Source organism: Sciurus carolinensis, chromosome 2 (assembly GCF_902686445.1).
Source record: "Sciurus carolinensis chromosome 2, mSciCar1.2, whole genome shotgun sequence".
Taxonomy (NCBI): domain Eukaryota; kingdom Metazoa; phylum Chordata; class Mammalia; order Rodentia; family Sciuridae; genus Sciurus; species Sciurus carolinensis.
In genome coordinates this window covers 179108415-179131761 of record NC_062214.1, presented here as the reverse complement: position 1 = coordinate 179131761, position 23347 = coordinate 179108415, and the positions used below count along the sequence as shown (strand labels likewise).

At 34.6% G+C, this 23347-nt stretch overlaps 1 protein-coding gene across 1 annotated transcript in view; it reads left to right on the top strand.

Moving 5' to 3' along the window:
- Sel1l (SEL1L adaptor subunit of ERAD E3 ubiquitin ligase) overlaps nucleotides 1-23347 on the top strand; it is a 65833-nt gene that overhangs the window by 31494 nt on the left and 10992 nt on the right. The window contains exons 5-18 of the mRNA XM_047538993.1: nucleotides 353-458; nucleotides 1259-1421; nucleotides 3712-3765; nucleotides 3858-3917; nucleotides 6021-6102; nucleotides 6424-6578; nucleotides 8607-8663; nucleotides 10085-10153; nucleotides 11915-11992; nucleotides 13096-13158; nucleotides 21134-21221; nucleotides 21805-21953; nucleotides 22655-22820; nucleotides 23140-23214. Coding sequence (XP_047394949.1) covers nucleotides 353-458; nucleotides 1259-1421; nucleotides 3712-3765; nucleotides 3858-3917; nucleotides 6021-6102; nucleotides 6424-6578; nucleotides 8607-8663; nucleotides 10085-10153; nucleotides 11915-11992; nucleotides 13096-13158; nucleotides 21134-21221; nucleotides 21805-21953; nucleotides 22655-22820; nucleotides 23140-23214 — 1365 coding nt within the window. The remainder of the gene's footprint in view (nucleotides 1-352; nucleotides 459-1258; nucleotides 1422-3711; nucleotides 3766-3857; nucleotides 3918-6020; nucleotides 6103-6423; nucleotides 6579-8606; nucleotides 8664-10084; nucleotides 10154-11914; nucleotides 11993-13095; nucleotides 13159-21133; nucleotides 21222-21804; nucleotides 21954-22654; nucleotides 22821-23139; nucleotides 23215-23347) is intronic.

Genomic DNA, 23347 nt, shown 5'->3' with positions numbered 1-23347 from the left:
ATTTTTCAATGAATTTTGTATTTTTTGTTTTTGGTTTTTTTTTTTTTTTTTTTTTTTTTTAGTTGCAGATGGACACAATACCTTTATTTTGTTTATTTAGTTTTATGTGGTGCTGGGGAAAAAACCCAGTACCCAACATGTACAAGCAAATACTCTCCCACTGAGCCACAACCACAGCCCAATTTTGTAATTTTTAAGTCATGTCAGTAAATGCCACTCACACTTAAAACTAGTGAAAGATCATTTGTTGTGTTTGTATGACCTTCCCAAAGAAGGAGTCAATTCCAATGTTTGATAAATAATTGGAATAGCATTAAAATCCATTTAAATGCATGTGACATTTTATTTTTAGCTGAAGAAGAGGCTACTAAGAGAAGGCAGATGCAAGAAGCAGAAAAGATGTATCAGACTGGAATGAAAATCCTCAATGGAAGCAATAAAAAAAGCCAAAAAAGAGAGTATGTATCCTTTTTCTCCCAATGTAGGCTATTACTGAGAAAACAAGCGAAGTGCTTTTTTTAAAAAAAACTGTACTGCCAGAGACACAGATTTCATAAGTTCCCAGAAAATGACATGGTTCGTACACATTCATATTATGATTTTTATCAAATTTAATTTGTTTATATAAGATTATAAATATTGATCACAAGAATGAACAATGAGAAAAGTGGAAATAATTGACTAAGGTTGTAAATAAGGTTTTAAGAATCAAGAGTGCATATAACACTCAGGATTCAGCATAACTTAAAACAAACAAAAGGAATTGTCATTAAGTATATTGTTTGTTTCTTGGTTTTACTTTGGAATTTTCAACTGGAATTAAAGAATTTGCATTTTGAAAATATAAAAGAAGTGATTATATACTAACATTTTATGTCCTTTTCATTTTTGCTGACTTTTATTGTAGCCTGTGCACAAAATTGCAATACCTATTATTGGATTATTTATTGAATATCATCACATTACAGTTCTCTTATGGCAAACCTAGTTAACCTTTTTAATAGATTTTTCTAGAATTACTGTTAGTGTAATTAGACTATTCCAAGATACTCAGGTAATAGGAGTACTACTACTTTATCAAAATATCCAGAATATTTTCTACACATGTAAATAATATGATTTAACAGAAATAATATCAGGAAAGTTTTTATTATGAATGATAACATTATTTGTGCTGCATTTTAGTAGATTTTGAAAAAACTGTTAATAGCAGTTCCAAAACACTGCTAATTTGTTTTTTACTTCTTTATATTTAAAGAGCATATCGGTATCTTCAGAAGGCAGCAGGCATGAACCATACCAAGGCCCTGGAGAGAGTGTCATATGCACTTTTGTTTGGTGATTACCTAACACAGAATATCCAGGCAGCTAGAGAAATGTTTGAGAAGCTGACTGAGGAAGGTTCTCCCAAAGGACAAACTGTGAGTGCACTTTCAGTGAAGTATCTCTCTGCACACGGCATTTGCTAATTTTAACAATAATTTACCCTCTATACCCTCATGTATTTTAACAAGTAAAACTGCAAGACAACATCACTTTAAACACAAATTTTTGGGCAGATTATTTCACCGGTCTTCATGTATTCCTTTTCCTTCGGGTGAGAACACTTATGGTCAGTGAAGGCATTTTTGAGGTTATAAAATTGCCACAATTACATTAATGGCTTTTCCAAATTAGGTTTCTAGAGAATGAAATGTGTAGGTTATTCTTTTTATCTGAAATTACTTACCCTTGCATTTTCACCAAGTTATAAAACTAAGAAAGTAACCATTACTGATGTACCACCCAGACCTGAGCACTGATAATGTTAATACATGCATACCCTTCTAAGTCTTCCTCTTTGTGTGTGGGTGAATATATAATGTACAAATTTTTTATTAAAATGAGTTGCCTTTGTCTATGGTTCCATGACTTGCTCTTTTTACCTTTTAATTTCAGCAAAATTTTATATCATATAATACCCAAACCATATTTATATGGTTTGCAGTTCAAAAAGTTTTTTACGTATCTTTGGTCTGTACAAGTACACACTTGTCTAGAACTACACCTTATATTTGGTTGTCTTTTTCTAACATAGCACCATGTTTTTTTTTATTTCCCCTGTGTTAGGGGTAGGCAGTTTTCTGCAGAATGTCCTACCTCTGCATCTTAATAGTGTTCCTTTATTTCTCCATCCTCTATATTTCCTGTAAATTGGATATTACAGCTAATGACTGACGAACTCAAGTAAAATATTTTTGGCTGAACTACATTTTAAGGGATATTCTAGATTCATATTGCATTACATTAGTTGATAATATAATATCTGTGTTATCAATTAAAACATTAGTAATGCTAAGATTAACACCTGGGTTTAGGAGGCCATGACATTTATTTAAAATGTCTTTTTAATTCAGATTTATTCAGGCTGTGGGATTTGTCTAATGATAACCCAAAATTTCTATTCACAGAGAAAGTCTATTTTCAGACTATTCAAACAATAACAGGAAACATAAATCATTGTTTTCTACATATCTGAATATCTAATGAATCCATAACTCTTTCTAATTGTTTTAGTTTTAAAAAAGGATTTTAATTGCTCCCCTTTGTTTCAAAGCTTTTTTCCCTTATTTAATAAATCAGTTTCTATAATTATCACACATATTACATATATTCTTTGTCTTTAGAGGCATTCTGCAGTGAAGAATGGTCTTACTCATAAAGCAGCATTTTCCTCTAATAATAGAACCCTACAATGACACAAAAATTTACACATCGCACAGTATTCTCTCCATGATAAATTCCAGTTGATGCAACTTGCAAAGTCCCAAAATCACAGTGGCTTGACACTATCAAGAGTTCTTGCTCAGGCCTTGTTTGATAGAACTCCTAATTGCATCACTCTCTTCCAAGTGATGACACCTGGTCTTGTGCTATTTCCATCATGTAGCTTCACCATCAGGATCACAGTTTCCAAGCCATCATGAAAAGGAAAGATCTGGGAGAATCTCTGGAATGCTTTTTAAGGGCCAGTTTGAAAAATGGCTTACATTCTTTCCTGCCACATCCCAGGCACATAGTCCTACCTAACTATGCAGGAGGCTGGGAAATGTAGCGGAGCTTATGGATTTTGATGAGCACTAGCATTCTCTGCCACACTTGCTTTATAACTTTCATATCATGAAGGATGATCCACAGAAAGCAAAGGGTAGAACTTTACCAATGCACTGTTTGGTGGTTTTTCTTAGAAATTGTAATATACTCTAGATTGTGGAGTGGCCTTTCTCCATTGACTCCTTGCTGTCTTTTTATTCCTGGTATAGTTTTATCTCGGTGATCTCTTGTCCATTTTCATAGGTATCTTACTGTGCATAGATAGAGATGTATGTTGAAATAACAATTTGAGAGTTGTTTTGTCTTCATGATGGCTCTTCATAAAGATGAAGAAGAATCCTGTTTAAGTGTGTTTAGCTTTGTTTTTCTAGTTAATATTTTAAGATTGTCTTTGATCTTCAGATTAAACTCTAACTTGTTTAAAGTTACATTTAATTGTGTCATTTTAAATCCTGAATACATATCTGAGGCTCTTTAATTTCATTTTTGTGAATACTTGAATTCAATTTTTTTTAGCATTTAAAGACTCTTGCGTCTTTTCGTAGTGCATAGAATTGTGTCTGTCTTGGGTAAACTTTCACCAAAGGAAGAATTCTTATTTTTACCATTTTATTTCAGGCTCTTGGCTTTCTCTATGCCTCTGGACTTGGTGTTAATTCAAGTCAGGCAAAGGTAACACTATTTAAACTTTATTGTATATTATAATTTGAAGTGAATAAACATATGCCTATATTCAGCTAAATGTTCTTTTTGTTCTTTCTCAGGCTCTTGTATATTATACTTTTGGTGCTCTTGGAGGCAATCTAATAGCCCATATGGTTTTGGTAAGTAATGAATTCAGTAGAAGGTGAGTAGTGGTTTATAATGGCTACAACTTTTCCAGCCTTCAAGATTGAGATTTACTTAATACCATATGTTTAGTTGAACATCCTTCCCTTCTTGTTAATGGAGGTAACAAATTGAATCTACATGTGGATGAAAAGTTTCTCTGAGTTGGAATTGTCAGAATCTTTTTAGATTAGATTATTGTAGATTTTACATGTAATTTGATGAAAGATTTACTGTACAAAGAACAGTATCCTGTAAAAGACATAAGAGTATCTCAGTGTGTTACTAGATAGCATTGGTCACTTAAATAACTTAGTGGCAAATATGTAATCTTTACACCAAATTCTTTTTCTGTTAAGGTGCTTAATCTGCCTTCAGCTTTATAAACTGACTTTAAGTCATATGACCTCTGCTACATGCTTCTGTGTTTCAAATGAAAATAAGTTCATTCTTACAGGAATGTAAAAGATAGAATTAGTGAAAGAAATGAGACAGAAATCAGAGAAAGCCATCATTTATGGGATATGAGACTTAACAAAAAAGGAAAATATAGTTTTCTGGCCAACTGGATAGATCCTAGATCATTTTACCTGTGTGTATTCAAGAACTATTTAACTATTTAGGACTGAGGATATAGCTCAGTAGCTCAGTTGGTAGAGTGCTTACCTCACAAACACAAGGCCCTGGGTTCAATCCCCAGCACCACAAAAAAAAAAAAAAAAAAAAAAAAAAAAATAGTGCTCACCCTGAACAAGCTTTTAATCTAAAAAGGGAGAGATAAAGAGACCATTATAGTTCTATACTCTGAATGTAATACGACACTGGTATTAAAAGGGAACGAGGGGGCTGGGGAGATAGCTCAGTCGGTAGAGTGCTTGCCTTGTAAGCACAAAGCCCTGGGTTCGATCCCCAGCACCCAAAAAAAAAAAGGGAACGAGATCTACAGAGATATTTCTGAGGAAAGAAGAAAATAGAGTGTGAGGGTTTTTTTGTTGCTGTTTTGGTTTGGATTTGTTTTTTGTTTTTTTGATGACCATAGTAGTAAATAAATGGAAGAAGCAGAAGGATGCTCAGGCAGTGATGCAGTAAATACAGAGGAAAAACAACCAGAGGAAAAGTGATATTTGCAAGGAAATGCAAGCACTTTGCTATGACTAAAGAGTAGAACTCCCTGTAGTTCATGAGCTAGGTGGGAAAATGGGAATCACGTAAAAAACGCTCTCATGATGGCAAGGAGCTTCTTGTTAGAGGCTAAACTGCTAAAGGAAGTAAAGCAAGTGGAAAATAGGTATTTCTCTAACTTTCTGAAACATGTCTGATTTCTATCATGGTTTTTTCATCTGTGTAGTCTACAGTAACATTTATTTCTCTAACAGTAAATTGAAAAGTTCCTTTCAGGTGAATTTTCAGGAAACATGAAACAAATTTTTTGTGTAGCAAATGTATTTTAAATATTTTACAAAAATATTTTTTAAATTATACATACCAGTCTTCTTGGTGACTACAGAATTAGAACATTAAATATATACATGTTATTATACAGTTATGTCCTAAGGGATTATTAGAGTTTATACAGTTACTTGTACAGAATGATTCCAGAGAGTTAGTTGTACTTTGTTTTCTGTTCTTTTTAATTAATGATCTTCCCACTTACTCTGAAGTTATTTATTACTAGTATTGCTATGCCTGCTTCCAGTAATCTCATCCTCCCTATTTTGCTATTTTTTATTTCTTTGCTACTTTGGAAGATTAACTCTTTTGTTGATTAATAATAATTAATATTTTATAAGATTAAAATTGGTTCTAAGCAAAAGCCTAAGAAATTTTCTCTTATGATTAAAGTGCACACATAAATTTCATGGCATTTATTTTGATTGCTCTAGGAACTCTGTTTGCTAGTTCTTAACTATAGTGTACTTATTGGAGTTGCTGAATAAAGGACCTGAGAACTTAAAGCTGAGAATTAAATGAGCTGGTAATGTACTGTGATCAAAAGGCAGCAGAATTACATTCTGAGTGTACTTAGCTTTGTTCATTCCAAGAAAAATGCCACTGAATCATATGAAACTGCTCTCCTCTCACTTGAAGGTGTCTTTCAGGGTTATAGGTACTGGGCTGGCATCGGAGTCCTCCAGAGTTGTGAATCTGCACTGACCCATTATCGACTTGTTGCCAATCATGGTAGCTATTTTTTTCTTTCACCTTCTAGGAAAAAAAAATTTAAATAGATCTATGTTTATTGTAGCATGTGAAATTTCATAAATGGTTCTCTTAAGTAGAATCATTCTTAAACCTAGTTGATTGAAAAATGTTTCTTTAAAATTTTGCTTTGGGTTCTACTTTTTAAATATTTTGTGGGAAAAAAAGGTGATTTAATTGATTCCTATTTTGAAATGCATACACTACTGTAGAAAGAATTTATTTAACATCATGTTTGTCAGTGTTTGGCAGCTGGAATCCTTCTGATTTCCTTCCCATTTTTACTTTGTCCCCCTATTTCAGTTGCTAGTGATATCTCACTAACAGGAGGTTCAGTGGTACAGAGAATACGGCTGCCTGATGAAGTCGAAAACCCAGGAATGAACAGTGGAATGTTAGAAGAAGATTTGATTCAGTATTACCAGTTCCTAGCTGAAAAAGGTGATGTGCAAGCACAGGTATGTGTTTAAACATTTCGTGGAATATCTGATTAGTATTTTAATGTGGTGAGGAAGGCAAACATTCACTTATGTAAATAACATTTCTCATCTCTTTGAGCAGTTATATTGGAGTCACATAAGGCACATTAAAAGAAATACTAAGGGCTGGGGCTGTGCTCAGTGGCAGAGCACTTGCCTAGCACATGTGAGGTACTGGGTTCAATCCTCAACACCACATAAAAATAAATAAAATAAAGGTATTGAGTCCACCTACAACTAAAACTATTTAAAAAAAAAAGGGAAAAGAAAAAAATTCCAAGAGTTCTACACTCTCAAAAGATTGAATTTGGGTTCATCTGAAATGGGGCCTATGTATTGATAGCTCCTAAAAGCTGGGCCTATGACTCCCCCATGTCCAGCAGTGATAAATCACTGCTTCAATAGAGCAGCATTGACCCTGATGATAAAAGCTTTTACCAGAGTCACCAAGGATGAAAACTATCACTTGCCTAAACAAGAAGTCTCCAAGCTTTGTAGAGCTATTTATCTTATCTATTTATGCTTCATAGTTTATTTCGATGATAGTAAAATAAAAAGAACTTCAACATCTATATTTTTTCTATGACAGTTGTAGTTATTTCTGATTTAGAACATGTAGAAATAAGTAGATGCCTAGGGTCTTGGGAGGTTGAGGCAGGAGAATCGTGAGTTCAAAGTCAGCCTCAGCAACTCAGTGAGACTCCCTCTCTAAATAAAATACAGGACTGGAGTTGTGGCCCAGTGGTAGAGTACTCACCTAGCATATGTGAGGCACTGGGTTCAATTCTCACCACCACATAAAAATAAATAAATAAAAATATTGTGTCCATCTACAGCTAAAAGTATTTTTTTTTAAAGTTAAGCATCCCTGGGTTTAATTCCCGGTACCAAAAAAAAAAAAAAAAAAAGTAGATGCTTATTAAATATAATTAGGTTTAAGGCAAATGAAGGAAATCTTAAGTTGTTTAAAAAAAAAAAATATATAGTAAAAAGTAGATCCAAATCTTAGCTCATGGAATTTATAGCAAAATTTCTTGTCTGATTAAACATCTTTCTTTTAAAATGATTATATTTTAGGTTAAATTTTCTGTTATATTTACTTTATCTTCCTTTTCCATGTTTCCTTATCTCTGCTTTCTTTCCCTCTTGGTTTGAGTGCTGTTTGCTGTTGTATCTCTTCCTCTCCACTAGCATGATAGTTGGATATCCTTTTAGTACTCGTACCTAAAGATTGTAACTGGCATCCTTGTTTATCAGTCTAGTGTGGATAAGCACTATTAACCATTGTCAGGACAACACTGAATCCTTAGAGCCCTCTGTGTTTATCTCATATATATTTTTTAAACTCACAAGGTATTATTTTATACAGTTCATATCAATTTAAATGTATTCATACATTTACCTTTTCATTGTACTTTATTTATTATTGTATTGCCAAGCTTCATAGATATTTTCACTACTTAGCTGAAGATCACTCTTCATTCCTTTAAAGCAGGTTCACTGGGGATAAATTCAGTTTGCAAATGCCTTTATTTCACTCCCACTTCAGGATACCACTTAGTTCTTAGAAAATTTAGGTTATCAATTAATATTTAAATACTATAATTAGATAATCGATGTTAATTAATAGATAATATTTTGGATTAATTTTAAAGTAATATTAAAGACTAAATGTCTAGTTTTTTTTGTTTTGGCTTTTGGTTCTAGGGATTGAACCCAGGGTGCTCTACCACTGATCTACACCCTCAGTTCTTTTATTTATTTATTTTTATTTTGAGACAGGGTCTCACTAAATTGCTGAATCTGACCTTGAACTTTAAATCATCCTGCCTCAGCCTCCCATTAGCTGGAATTACAGGTGTACGCCACTATGCCCAGCTTAAATGTCTAATTTTTTGAGGAATGAACAGAAGCCTTTTAATGACCAAATAGTTTCTGGTTGGTCTGATGTTAATTATGTGCTAGTTGCTACCACTTGCTTTTGCCTTGTTTTCATTGATTTTTCAGGTTGGTCTGGGACAATTGCATCTACATGGAGGGCGTGGAGTAGAACAAAATCATCAGGTAACTACCCTGTTCCTGTGACTTTGCACCTCACTTTGTAGCAAGAAGTCATGCTCTGGAAGTACTTTTTGCTAGTCAATGCCAATATCAAACTTGTGTCATTTAAACATATATCATAAGTGTACTTTCAAAATCTACCTAACCCCTGAGGAAGTTAAAGAATAAAAATAACTGTGGAGTGGAGATAAGAATAAAAGTAGCTGTGGGAGTGGAGATAAGATTGCTTGTAGAGAATGTAAAGTAAGAACGGAGTAAAATATGAGCCCTGAAAAACTTCAGTGTTTAAAAGTCAACTGATTGGGGCTGGGGCTGTAGCTCAGGGGCAGAGTGCTTGCCTAGCACATGTGCTTGCTTAGCACTACATAAAAATAAATAAATGAAATAAAGGCTTTCTATCCATCTACAGCTACAATTTTTTCTTAATAAGTCAGCTGATTCAGTAAAAATCAGCAGAGGCTTAGATGGCACAGGTAGAGAATTAGGAATAAAACAAGTAGAGTGGCATTTTGTAAGCCAAGCTAAAAGAGTTGTTTCAGTACTGGAAGGAGAATGTTTGAACTATGCCAAAACGCTACAGAGAGGTGGAATGAGATGAGAGAAAATTTTTATTGGCAATATGAAGGTCATCGGCAACTTGACAGGCTTTCTTTCTGAAGTAGTATGGATGGAATGCAATTAAAATTGATTTAGAGTGCCTGTAGAGAGTTAATTTGAGAAGCTTGGCTGTGAAGCAAAGCAACTACCAGGTAACAGTCATTAAAGAAAAATTGAGTATCTGAAAGAAAGATGCATCTTCTGTGGTTTTGGGTTGGTTTGAAGGGGAAAGGATCAGAAAGAGGGTTAGATGAAATCAGCAAGGGAAAGAAGGAATAATCAATGCTACAAGTCCCTAACGAAGATGTACAATACAGTTGACAATGATGATGAGGGATTTCTACAGATGCCAGTATGTTTAGTTATGATTCTAAGTAGAATCCAAAATTTTTCTCTAAATAGTAAGAAGGAAATTGTATTCCTTTAACGAACTATGAAAATATGCTTCATACCTTGTAAAGACATCTTAGTTTCTCTTTACCCCGGTTACCAATAGTACAGTGGACAAATAAGTGTGCTGCTGTCAGGTGTCCTAATGCTTGCTCACATTACCTTAAATAACACAAGTCTTCTTGGGTCTGAAGTTTAAGGAACACTAGAAATTTCCTTGTAGATGTAACTATAAAGTGATTTAAAAATAAATAGTACCTTGATGTAGCTATCAGGTGAAATAAAATTCCTGGATGCACAGATTTCTATTTTGAAATATTCATAACTGGTGTTCTTGTTTTTAAAGCCACTGCCATATAACAAGATTTTTTTTTTTTACTGTTCCTGAAATAGATTCTTTTACAAACTAATTATTTTCATAAATTCTTATCTCACAGAGAGCATTTGACTACTTCAATTTAGCAGCTAATGCTGGCAATTCACATGCTATGGCCTTCTTGGGAAAGGTACTGTACATTCTGTGAATGTGTGATATAACAGCAAGAGGCGTTTGCATAGTAAGCACATACTATATTCAGGAGCTACTATTTACCAAAAATAAATATAAATAAATGTCCAGTGTCAAGGGTATTTTACCTTACCTTAAGGTAAGTGCTATTTTGAGGCCTTCTCTTAGGCAACTTAGAGATACGATAGCATTTGTTCATCAGTATGTTAATTCTCTGTTGAAATAGCTATCATTATCAGAGCGCCTACCTTTTGTGTCTTTTGTGCAATATTGGGGAATTTATCATTTATCTGTACATTTTTGCTAAGACCATCACAAATGCCTGTTTGCTCTCATGATTGATTGGAATCTATCTGCAGACCTTTTGGTTGTCTTAAGTATGACAGCCATGACCTACCTCTCAATTCAGTTCTTTTCTTCAGCAAGGCAGCATTATCTAAAGACTTAGTAGATTCCATGTCATGTAGTTGTCTCAAAGCTTCTTTTTTTATTATTTTGAAAATTAATACACTATAAACCAATGGGTATTTTCAGTGGAACCAAATGCCAAAGTAAGGAAGTTCAGATAGACTGTATCACCAAGGCTTTTACAGATAGAAAGATCTCAGCAACCACATGATCACAACTAGTTAATTAGGGTCTGGAAAGTTTATATTTAAATATTCCAACATTGTAGCATAGAAATGGATATTTCCCCACCTGTTTTTGTTAGGCATTTAAAAACTTGTCACTCCAGCCCTTTTGGCTCTTACTCTGAATTACTAATTAACTCTATCTCAAAAAAGAAAAAACAAATTCTTTATTTCCTTAATGTTTACATGGATAAAAAATAGCATTGGCCATTCTGTTTTCCTTTCTCTTGACTTTTTTTTTTATGTTCTATATCTGATATTTAATTGTGTGTTAAAACTTTTAAAATAACCTTCTAGTTATTTCTTGTCCTGAACAAAAACCCACCATTTAGCTTATGCTGGGGAAAGCAGTGGATGAGGAGAGAGAAAAGTGTACACTACTGATCATCACCTTGTCCTTATTCACTCGTCTTATCCCAAGCGTTCAGTTGCCCTGGGTAGAATGAGCAAGAAGATTCATCTGGAGGTTAAAGATTTCTTCTCTTAAGATGAATCTTTGAGTTGATGTTATATATTCATGTTCATAGATAATCATTAATTCAACATGACACCAAATATATAAAAATACTAAAATGTTACATACTAATATCTTGTACAGTATTCTAAACTTTGTGGAGAGATTTTTTTGTGACCTAATAGAAACCAAAATGAGATAAGAGCAAACTATAATTGAGAGAGGGTTTTTAGTCAGTTTTTTTGCTGCTGTGACTAAAAGACCCACCAGAACACTTGTAGAGGAGGAAAGGTTTATTTAGGGGTCTCGTGGTTTCAGAGATCTTAGTCTATAGAAGGCTGACTCCATTCCTCTGGGCTCAAGATGAAGCCAAAGAGTGTGGCAGAGGGAAACTGCTCTCATGGTGATCAGAAAGCAGAGAGTCTCCACTCTCCAGATCCAAAATATATACCTTATTGCCATGTCCCCAGTGAACCATTTCCTCCAGCCACCCCCCACCTGCCTACAGTTACTCAGTTAATCCCATGAGGGATTAATTCACTGATTAGGTTAACCCAATCATTTCTTATCCAAACCTTGCTTTGTCTCACATGTGAGCTTTTGGGGGACACTTTACAGACTAACCATAATAGAGGGTTACAGCTCTAAATAAAAACTGGGGTATGTTTTCCAGATGTATTCAGAAGGGAGTGATATTGTACCTCAGAGTAATGAGACAGCTCTTCACTACTTTAAAAAAGCTGCTGACATGGTAAGAATTCATGACTTTGTGTTTTAAAATGCGTGCCTTATTAATATTTAATAAATAACTTTATTATATTAAAGGATTAATCATAACAATTTATGCCATAAGTTGATTAAAAGTGCTTATGTCAGTATGATTCATGCAAATGTATTAACTAAACAAAGCCTTCCCAATAAGAAGCAGTTTTTTCTGGCAACAAGATTGTTATTAACTCTCTATTTAAATTTCTTTGAGAAATTTTCCTAATCAGGGAAATCTTGATTTTCACAATGAATTTGGGAGTTATATAATCTACTTTGTACTGCAAACTTGAAGTTTAAAAACATATAATTGGATTCCTTTGATAATCATAATACATGGCTTAGGTTTTCTTAGACCCACTGAAAACTGCACATGAATACTTGAAACCTTAGGTGCCTCAGCATGCACATTTCCTTCTCTGTCAATTGTATGTCACTTTATTAGATATCATTTGATTGCTTCCCAGAGGAAGACTGTTACTCCTTTTCTACCATGTCTTCTACTGCTCTAGTTATGAATGGATTCTAGATTATCATCCTTTGAGTCTCAAAATCTTAACTTAGTTCTGTGACACTCCACTGATCTTTTTTACCTGATAGCAGTATTGCTGTTATTATAAGACTATTATTCTTTCTTTTTGTGATGCTGGGGAGTGAACCCAGGGCCGTTGCATGCTAGGCAAGCACTCTACCACTGAGCTACATTCCCCAGTATTATATGACTGTTGACTCTACCCAATGATATTATCATCCTTCATTATTGGGGTAAAAGGTTAGTGATGAAAAACTACCAAAAAAGTTGGACCTTCTAATTTTAATTTTGATGAAATACATTATCATATTTTGTATTGTAAATTCTTGGTACAGATGATCATAGGATAAGTGCAAGAAAATTAAATCTAAATGAATATGTTCTTTGTAATCAAATTTTTGATAGTCCCCAAATATTTAAAAGTCAGCCTTATTGTTTTGAAATGAAAACTTAAGACATGTTTTAAATGTGCTTGAAAATAATTTATTTTGCAGTTATTTATTCTTGCTTATTTTTATTGAATTCTTTTACTCTTGTCTGACTTCTCTGGTTTGCAGGGCAACCCAGTTGGACAGAGTGGTCTTGGAATGGCCTACCTTTACGGGAGAGGCGTTCAAGTTGTAAGTGTTCTATCTAATGTTCTGACTTTAATAAGCAGTCAGCTGATAAGGAAGTATTCCTTAACTAGCCCAGTCAACCCAGGTGAGACTGTTCCATTGCAACCAGAGCTGAGCCTTTCTTTTCCTGTTGTCTCTGAGTTTGGCTCACTACCACCTTACATCCCACACTCCAGCCTGAGCATCTTCTGAGAATGGCTCTCTCTCTGGCTCTCTCTGAATCGGTGAAGCTGTTTCATTCTTCATCTCTGCTCTCTACCCAACTCACTCTCCTCATTTCTGCAGAACTTAAGCATCCCCCTTACCTTCTTTACTTAAGTCGAAGAAAATGCTTAAGTCTCTTGTTTTAGAGGGGGTAAGTTCCTCATTCTGCCCTTTGCCCCTTCAATCCACCAACTCTCTTCTCTCTGCAGAGTTTCTCCAAAGAATGAACTTTACTAAACTACTTCTGTTCACTCTTCAGTCTAGCAATCAAGCTTCCCCTTCATATAACTATTTATCTAGGTTACCAATAACCTCGTTAATGTCAGTCCAGTTGACTTTTCCTTACTCCGTTCCCTAAGGTTCTGTTATTGAAAGCTCTTGGTCTTCCATGGTTTCACATCTTTTTCTTCTGTGCTGCCTCCTTCTATTCATTTTAGAATATTAAAATTCAGAGTAATCTTTATTTTAACTTTTCTCTGTGAAATACATATGACCTTTGAAATCTAATAATCATATAGGGTCTGATAAGATATACAGGAAAGGAACAAATAAGGAGAGAATAATTTTCCTTACTTAATACTAGAAAAATTGAGGTTTAAAAAGAATTAGTTAGTAGAAAAGAGTGACTATTTCATTTTTTCAAAAATTTTTTATTCTTTTTAGTTATGACAGGAGAATGAATTTTGACATTTCATACATACATGGAATATTACTTCCCATTCTTGTGATTGTACATGATATGGAGTTACACTAGTCCTATGTTAATATATGAACATAGGAGTTATATCTGATTCATTCTACTGTTTTCCCCCATTCCCCCCTGTCTAATTTGGTAAACCTCCACTTATCCTCCCCCTCCCCCACCTATTGTGAGTCAGCATCTGAATATCAGAGAGAACATTTAGCCTTCAGTTTTTTGGGATTGGCCTATTTCACTTATCATGATATTCTCCAACTCTATCCATTTACCAGCAAATGCCATAATTTCATTTTTTCTTATGTCTGAGTAATATTCCATTATGTATATGTACCACATTTTCCTTATCTGTTCATCTGTTGAAGGGCACAGAGGTTGAACACATAGCTTAGCTATTGTGAATTACTGCTGTGAATGTTGATGTGGCCACATCATTATAGTATGCTAATTTTAAGCATATATATATATGGGTATATGCCAAAGAGTGGGATAACTGGGTCAAATGGTGGTTCCATTTTAAGTTTTCTGAAGAATCTCCATACTGCTTCCCAGAGTGATTGCACCAATTTGCAGTTCCACCAGCAATATGTGAGTGTACCTTTTTCCCCACATCCTCACTAACATTTATCATTGCTTGTTTTCTTGATAAGTGCCATTCTGACTGGAGTGAGATGAAATCTCAGTGTAGTTTTGATTTGCATTTCTCTAATTGCTAGTGATGCTGAACATTTTTTCATATATTTGTTGACCATTCATATTTCTTCTTCTTGAAGTGTCTGTTAAGTTCCGTTGCCCATTTATTGATTGGGTTATTTGTTTTTTTGGTGTTAAGTTTTTTTAGTTTTTTATACATCCTGGAGATTAATGCTCTATCTGAGGTAAAGGTGGTAAAAATTTTCTCCCATTCTCTCGACTCTCTTTTCATGTTCTTAATTGTTTTCTTCGCTGTGAAGAAGCTTTTTAGTTTGATAAAATCCCATTTATTGATTCTTGATTTTACTTCTTTGTGCTTTAGGAGTTTTGTTGAGGAAGTCAGTTCCTAAGCCAACATGATGGAGTTTGGGCCTCCTTTTTCTTCTATTAGGCACAGGGTCTCTGGTCTAATGCCTAGGTCCTTAATCCACTTTGAGTTAAGTTTTATACAGGGTGAGAAATAGGGGTCTGATTTCATTTTATTACATATGTATTTCCAGTTTTCCCAGCACCATTTGTTGAAGAGGCTATCTTTTCTCCAATGTGTGTTTATGGTGCCTTTATCTAGTGTGAGATAACTGTATTGATGTGGATTTCTCTTTGCATCTTCTGTACCATTGATCTTCATGTCTGTTTTGGTGCCAGTACCGTGCTGTTTTTGTTACTTATAGCTCTGCAGTATAATTTAAGGTCTGGTATTGTGATGCCTCCTGCTTCACTTTTCTTGCTAAGGATTTCTTTGGCTATTCTGGGCCTCTTACTTTTTCAAATGAATTTCATGACTGCTTTTTCTGTTTTTATGAAGAACGTCATCAGACCCTTAATAGGAATTGCATTGAATCTATATAGTGCATAATATTAATTTTGCCTATCCAAGAATGTGGGAGATCTTTCCATCTTCTAAGGTCTTCTTCAGTTTCTTTCTTTAGCATTCTGTATTTTTCAATATAGAGGTCTTTCACATCTTTTGTTAGATTGATTCCCAAATATTTTATTTTCTTTGAGGCTATTGTGAATGGGATAGCTTTTTAAATTTCTCTTTCAGTTGATTCATCACCGATATACAGGAATACAATTGATGTATATGTTAATTTTATGTCCTGCTACTTTGCTAATTTCTTTTATGAGTTCAAGAAGTTTTCTGGGGAAATTTTTTGAGTCTTCTAAATATAGAATCATGTCGTCAGCAAATAGGGATAGTTTGAGTTCTTCTTTTCCTTTTTGTATTCCTTTAATTTCTCTCTTTTGTCTAATTGCTCTGGTTAGAGTTTCCAGGACTATGTTGAATAGAAGTGGTGAACGAGGGCATCCCTGTCTTGTTTGAATTTTTAGAGAATGCTTTCAATTTTTCTCCGTTTAGAATGATGTAGGCATTAGTTTTAGCATATATAGCTTTTACAATGTTGAGGTATGCTTCTATGCCTAGTTTTTCTAGTGTTTTGAACATGAAGGATGCTGTATTTTGTCAAATGCTTTCTCTGCATCTATTGAGATAATCATGTGATTCTTGTCTTTAAGTCTGTTGATGTGATGAATCATGATCATTGATTTCTGTATGTTGAACCAACCTTACATCCCTGGGATGAACCCCACTTGATCATGATGCACTATCTTTTTAATATGTTTTTGTGTGCAATTTGCCAGTGTATTAAGAATTTTTGTATCTGTGTTCATCAGGAATATTGGTCTGTAATTTTCTTTCCTTGATGTGTCTTGTCTGGTTTTGGTATCAGGGTGATACTAGCTTCATAGAATGAGTTTGGAAGGGTTCCATCCTTTTGTGTCTCATGGAATAGTTTGAGGAGGATTGGTATTAGTTCTTTGAAGTTCTGGTAGAACTCAGAATCTCTCTGGTTTGGGACTTTTCTTTGTTGGTAGGCTTTTGATGGTATCTTCAATTTCATTGCTTGAAATTGATGTGTTTAAATTTTCTATGTCCTGATTTAATCTTGGTAGGTCATGTATCTCTAGAAATTTACCAATGTCTTCAAGATTTTTTATTTTATTAGAGTATAAATTTTCAAAATAGTTTCTGATTATCATCTGTATTTCAATAGTTTCCATTGCGATATTTCCTTTTTCATAACGAATTTTAGTAATTTGAGTTTTCTCCCTTTTTCTTTGTTAACTTGGACAAGGGCTTACCAATTTTGATGATTTTTTTTTTCAAAGAACCAGCTTTTTGTTTTGTCAATTTTTTCACTTGTTTCTTTTGTTTCAGTTTTATTGATTTCACCTCTGATTTTAACAGTTTCCTGTCTTCTATTGCTTTTGGTATTGATTTGTTCTTTTTCTAGGGCTTTAAGATGTAATATTAAGTTATTTGTTGACTTTCTATTCTTTTAATGAATGACCTCAATACAATGAACTTTCCTCTTTGCATTGTCCTCATAGTGTCCCAGAGATTTTGATATGTTGTATCACTATTCTCATTTACCTCTAAGTATTTCTTTATTTCATCCCTGATTTCTTCTGCTATTCCTTCATCATTAGGTTGTGTGTTATTTAGTCTCCAGGTGTTAGAGTAGCTTCTATTTTTTATTTTATCATTGATTTCTAATTTCATTCCATCATGATCTGATAGGATGCAAGGTATTATCTATTTCTTTTTATATTGGCTAAGAGTTGCTTTGTGACCTAAGATATGGTCCATTTTAGAGAAGGACCAGGTACTGCTGAGAAGAAAGTGTTTTCACTCATTGATGGATGAAATATTCTACATATGTCTAAGTCTAAGTTAATTTTGTAGCTTTTTTATTTAGTTTTTGTTTGGAGGATCAGCCAGTGGTGAGAGAGGTATGTTAAAGTCTCCCAGTATTATTGTGTTGTAGTTATTTGCTTCTTGAAATTGAGAAGGGTTTGTTTAATGTACATAGATGTGCCATTGTTTGGGGCATAAATATTTATGATTGTTATGTCTTATTGATGTATAACTCCCTTAAGCAGTATGAAACGTCCTTCTGTGTCCCTTCTGATTAACTTTGACTTGATGTTCACTTTTTCTGATATGAGGTTAGAAATTCCTGCTTGTTTATGAGATGCATGTGAATGATACGATTTTCCCCATCCTTTTACCTTCAGTCTGTAGAAGTCTTTGCCTATGAGGTGAGCCTCTTGGAGGCAGAATATTTTTGGGTTTCATTTTTTAATCCGATCTGCCAGTCTTTGTCTTTTGATTAACAAGTCTAGGCCATTTACATTCAATGTTGTTATTAAGATATGGTTTTAATCCCCAGCACTGCAAAAAAAAAAAAAAAAAAAAAAATGGTTTTTATTCCCTGTCATTTTGATTGATTTCTAGTTTTTAATTTGAATTAGTTTCTCCATTGATTCACTGTTCTTTTAGTGTAGTTCCTCCCTTTGCTGGTTTTCACTTTTGTTTTTAATTTCTTCTTTATGAAATACCTTTATTGAGTATGTTTTATAGTACAGACTTTCTAATCGTGAATTCTTTATCTTTTGTTTATCATGGAAAGTTTTTATTTCATCATCAATTCTAAAGCTTAATTTTTCTGGATATAGTATTCTTGTCTGGCATCCATTTTCTTTTAGAGCTTGGTATATATTATTCCAAGACCACCTAGCTTTGAGGATCTGGGTTGAGAAATCAGCTGAAATCCAGATTGGTTTCCCTCTGAATGTTGCCTGATGTTTTTCTCTGGCAGCCTTTAAAAACCTATCCTTATTCTGTATGTTAGGCATCTTCACTATAATGTGCTTTGGAGTGGGTCTGTTGTATTTTGTATATTTGGGGTCCTGTAAACCTCTTGTATTTAATTTTCCATTTTATTCTTCAGGTTTGGGAAATTTTCTGATATTATTTCATTGAAAAGATTGTGCAGTCCTATCATTTATATTTCTAAGCCTTTATGCGTCCCAAAACATCTTAAATTTGGTCTTTTCAGGTTATCCCATATTTCTTGCAAGTTCTGTTCATCTTTTCCTCCACAGTCATTGTTTTCAAGATTGTGTATTTTGTCTTCATTTCCTGAAACTCTGTCTTCCAAGTGATCTTGTCTGTTGGTTATGCTTTCAATTGAATTTTTAATTTGGTTTAATTCCCTCATTTCAAGGATTTCTGCTTTTTTTTTTTTTTTTCTCAGAATCTCTATCTGTTCATTGAAGTGATCTTTCACTTTCTTTATTTTCTCTCTGATTTCACTCTTTATACTGTCCTTTACACTACAGATGAATTTAACTGTGTACATTCTAAATTCCTTCTCTGCCATTTCTTCCACTGTGGTATTGATGGATTCTGTTATTGGAATATCTTGGTTTGTTTAGGAGAATTTGTTCCCTTGCTTTTTCATGTTGTTTGTGTGTTTACCCATCTAACAGTATGGATCTGAGGCAGTCAGGCTTCTACCCTGTGGACTTATAGTGTCCCTGAAGGTTTCCAGTGCCTCACTGTTTAGGAGGAGACAAGTAATAACAATAACCAATGCAAACAATATACAGCAAATAGTTCCTACTGTGACATCTGCAATGCTAATTATCACAATAACCAGAAATACTATGATCATTTACTGCCTACAATAAAAACAGCAAGTTTGCAAAAGGGTTTATAATTTCAAAAGGTGGACAAGAGAACAGAAGTGCTATAGGATGTGATGATTATGAGGAAGGAGGAGAGAAGATAGAAGTAAAAAATTGAATGAAAGAGAGAATAGAGATTGGCAGTTAGCAGAAGAAAAAAAGCTAATCAAGGGAAACGAGAAAAAATATGTAAAGTAAAAATTTTTTAATTAAAAATAAAACAATATAAAAGCTTAAATATACTAATCAAACATCCTAGTTCTCAAAAAACTAATCCATGAAAAATAACTGGCTTCAAAAATGCTAGAAATGAGAAAAAAACAAATATGAATATGTATAAATGTTCATGTACCATTAAGGTCACAAGCAGAGAAAAGAATTTTTAAAAAAGGAAAAAAGAAAAAAATCTTGATGAAAAGTTAAAGAATTCTTCCATTAGAGTTCAAAAGATTCTCAGCTTCTCTTCTTGGCAGTTTTAGGTGAGGCAGTTTTAGGTGAGATCGTCTGGAGTGTGATGCTCCACCCTCCAGACTGCTGGAGTGAGAGAGGTAATCCCAATGGTGGAATTCCTGGAGGCAGGGTTTAGGCTTAGGTGGGCTCCATGCTCTTCACTGAATGCCAACTGGTCTGGAGATTCTAAATCAGTGCACCTCCAGGACCCAGTACTTGCTGGTCCACATTGGGAAACTATACCCCAGGGACCTCCCCTGGGAAGCCAGTTCTTAGTCCTCTATGTCACTGGCAAACTCCACATTTCCTGTTCTCGGGTTCAGTCTCTAGTCTCTCCAACCCCTGCCCTTCAGAGTTCCTGGCCAGATATGTCTCCCCCAGCTGGTCCTGCAATGAAACCTCTTCACCTTTGATTTTCTCCTGTCCATTGAAGCACATTTTATGTCATGGGCCTGAATTTCAGACCAAACTCTTTTGCCAGCTGCTGGCCCCAGTGCCGTGGCTGCAAAATGGTTCCTTCCTTTGTCCTCCACACCTGCCTGGAGAGATGATGGCTTCTTTCCCACACAAGGATATGTGCATTGTCAGACAATGCCCTTGATCTTTAAATACTCCATACCCACACACGCCTCAAACCTCCCAAGATGTGGGTTCTTTTAATTCCCTTATCCTTCCACTTTGCTTGAGGAGGGACCACTCTGACTGGTGCTTTCAGCACAGCCATGGCAGCATCTGTGCTGCTGGGGATTTCTTATTTTATTATATCCAACCTCCTGAGTTGCAGATCTGCTTTGAACATCCAGTGTTAGATTCCAGTAAAGTCCCCCGCCTTTTTTTTTTTTGTTCACCAACCTTATGAAGAAGTGCCTGTCTGCTCTCTTGGTTTTATGTCATGGAGCAGCCAGGAAAGCAACCTCCTCTAACAAGAGCACCACATAAAAATAAATAAATAAAATAAATGCATCTGTCCATCTACAACTACAAAAAAATAATTTAAAAAATAAAGTGACTTTTTTTTTTTTTTTTTTTGGCAGTGCTGGGGATCAAACCCAGGGCCTTGTGCTTTCAAGGCAAGCACTTTACTGACTGCCCCTAGAGTGACTATTTCTTAATTCCTGGTCTGATGTTCTAGTATTCATGCTTTCTGAAAGCAAATATACAAATGTTTCACAAAGACTCTTATTTGCTTTTCTTTACAGTCCTAAATATTAATCCCCCAGTGACTTGAAGTATATCAACATCTGTGTATTATTAAAAAAAATTAGAAGGTCTCCTTTTTAATAACTCTTCAAAATTTAGTTTGTTTGCTTTACTCATTCCTTAAAATGAATGAATCCCCAAACTTCTGAATGTATCAGCCTTTTGAGCTTTTTCATCATTTGACTTCTTTTTCTGCAGAATTATGATCTGGCACTGAAGTATTTCCAGAAAGCTGCTGAACAAGGCTGGGTGGATGGGCAACTACAGCTTGGTTCTATGTACTATAGTAAGTAACATTGAAATTTATCATGAATTCCCCAAGATCTAAACTAATCCATTTTCCACTAGATGGCGCTATGATATGGAAGTGGGAACTACCCAATTCTGGCTAATTAATGTTCTCCCAATTCATTTTTTTGTGCATCTTATTTTTCACTGTAAAATTATTTTAATCAGTATTAATATATATTAATCTATATTAACCATGTTCACATATTTACTAAACATAAATATTTATAAATACATATTTATTATTAATATACTTTATATTTATAAGTATTTACATTTACTAATATAAATGTGAACCTGATTAATATAGATTAATATATATTAATATATTAATTTTTTTTGGTACTGAGAATTGAACCAAGGGGTGCATAACCATTGAGCCACATCCCCAGCCCCTTTTTTATATTTTATTTAGAGACAGGGTCTCACTGAGTTGCTTAGAGTCCCACTAAGTTGCTGAGGCTGGCTTTGAACTCGTGATACTTTCATTGGAGTTTATTCCTCATAGGGAAAGCTTCTCTGATACTTAACTAAATCTTATTTAAGGCTCTTTCACGTGATTTTTTTTTTTTTTCTTACAGACGGCATTGGAGTCAAAAGAGATTATAAGCAGGCCTTGAAGTATTTTAATTTAGCTTCTCAAGGAGGCCACATCCTGGCTTTCTATAACCTAGCACAAATGCATGCCAGCGGCACAGGTGTGATGCGATCATGTCACACTGCAGTAGAGGTAAGGGAGTTTCTAATGATTTGTATGTAGGAAATTGATTTATCCAATAGGAAGCCATACCCTTTTAGTTCTGGTTTTCCTTGCATGATTTTTTTTCTACAGTAGAAAAAGACTCAGCTTTTTAGCATTGATATACTGAGGGAAGACTGTGGGGGTCCGTGTGTAACTATTCTGTTTTGTCTGTTCCCATTAGCATCAGTGTTTATAAGAGCAGATGTTGGTGTCTATGGTATCTCTTGCGCCTCAGATAGCATCTGATAGCATCAGAAAAAAAGAATATTGTTGAATAAATGTTCCAAAGGGGAATGCTAGTATCTCCTAATCGGAAATTTTCCTCTTCAGCTCTCTCATATGCGACACTTCAGAGTGACATTGATAAATTCTTACCAAACTCTCTAAATCTGTTTAGTGTCCTTATTGTAAAGTGGGGCTGCTAAAAGGACTTACCTCATAGGATGGCCCTTCATCAACCTCTTAGGAGGATTAAGTATGTTAATATGCATAGTATATATAAATCATTAGAACAACACCTGTTCAGAGTAATGGCATATAATGCTCTTATTTTTATAAACCTGTTTATCTCTAAAGGGTAAATGAAAGTGAGCTGCTAGAGGTTCAAGAGCAAATTTAACAATCATTTGTAGCCAGGGCACAAAAGTTTTTTTTTGGCATATTTTATTTTCTTTTTTCTGTTCTCCCAGTTATTTAAGAACGTATGTGAACGAGGCCGTTGGTCTGAGAGGCTTATGACTGCCTATAACAGCTATAAAGATGGTGACTACAATGCTGCAGTGGTCCAATACCTCCTGCTAGCTGAACAAGGCTATGAAGTGGCACAAAGCAATGCAGCCTTCATTCTGGATCAGAGTAAGGTTCATTTTAGTCCTGCCTTGGGCCTAACTGCATTCAGTATCTTCTTAAAATATAGCAAATAACGAAACACTGAATTTTCCCAGGATTGAATCCCCAGAAGTGGCTCAGTAATTAGTCTTATTATCAGTATTGTTATCAGAACATGTTTGAAGACGTTTTGATATCCTGAATTCACTGACTTTTTTGAACTCAGTGTTTTATTCCAATTTAGTACCTATTATGCTCCAGATATTCACCCTAGTTGCAAATGAAGCATGAGATTCTAGTGCCTTTCCTTAAATGCCTGATTTGTATTTCACTTCTTTTTCTGTAGGAGAGGCAAGCATTGTCGGTGAGAATGAAACTTATCCCAGAGCTTTACTACATTGGAACAGGGCTGCTTCTCAAGGTGAGAGATTAATTCTAGGATAAGAGTTTTACCCAGTGACTTCTTAATTGATTTTCATCTCCTATGCACATTAAATCAGATCATTCATAACCTTAAAATTAAGCAGAGATACTAACTATGGCTTCACTTGTTT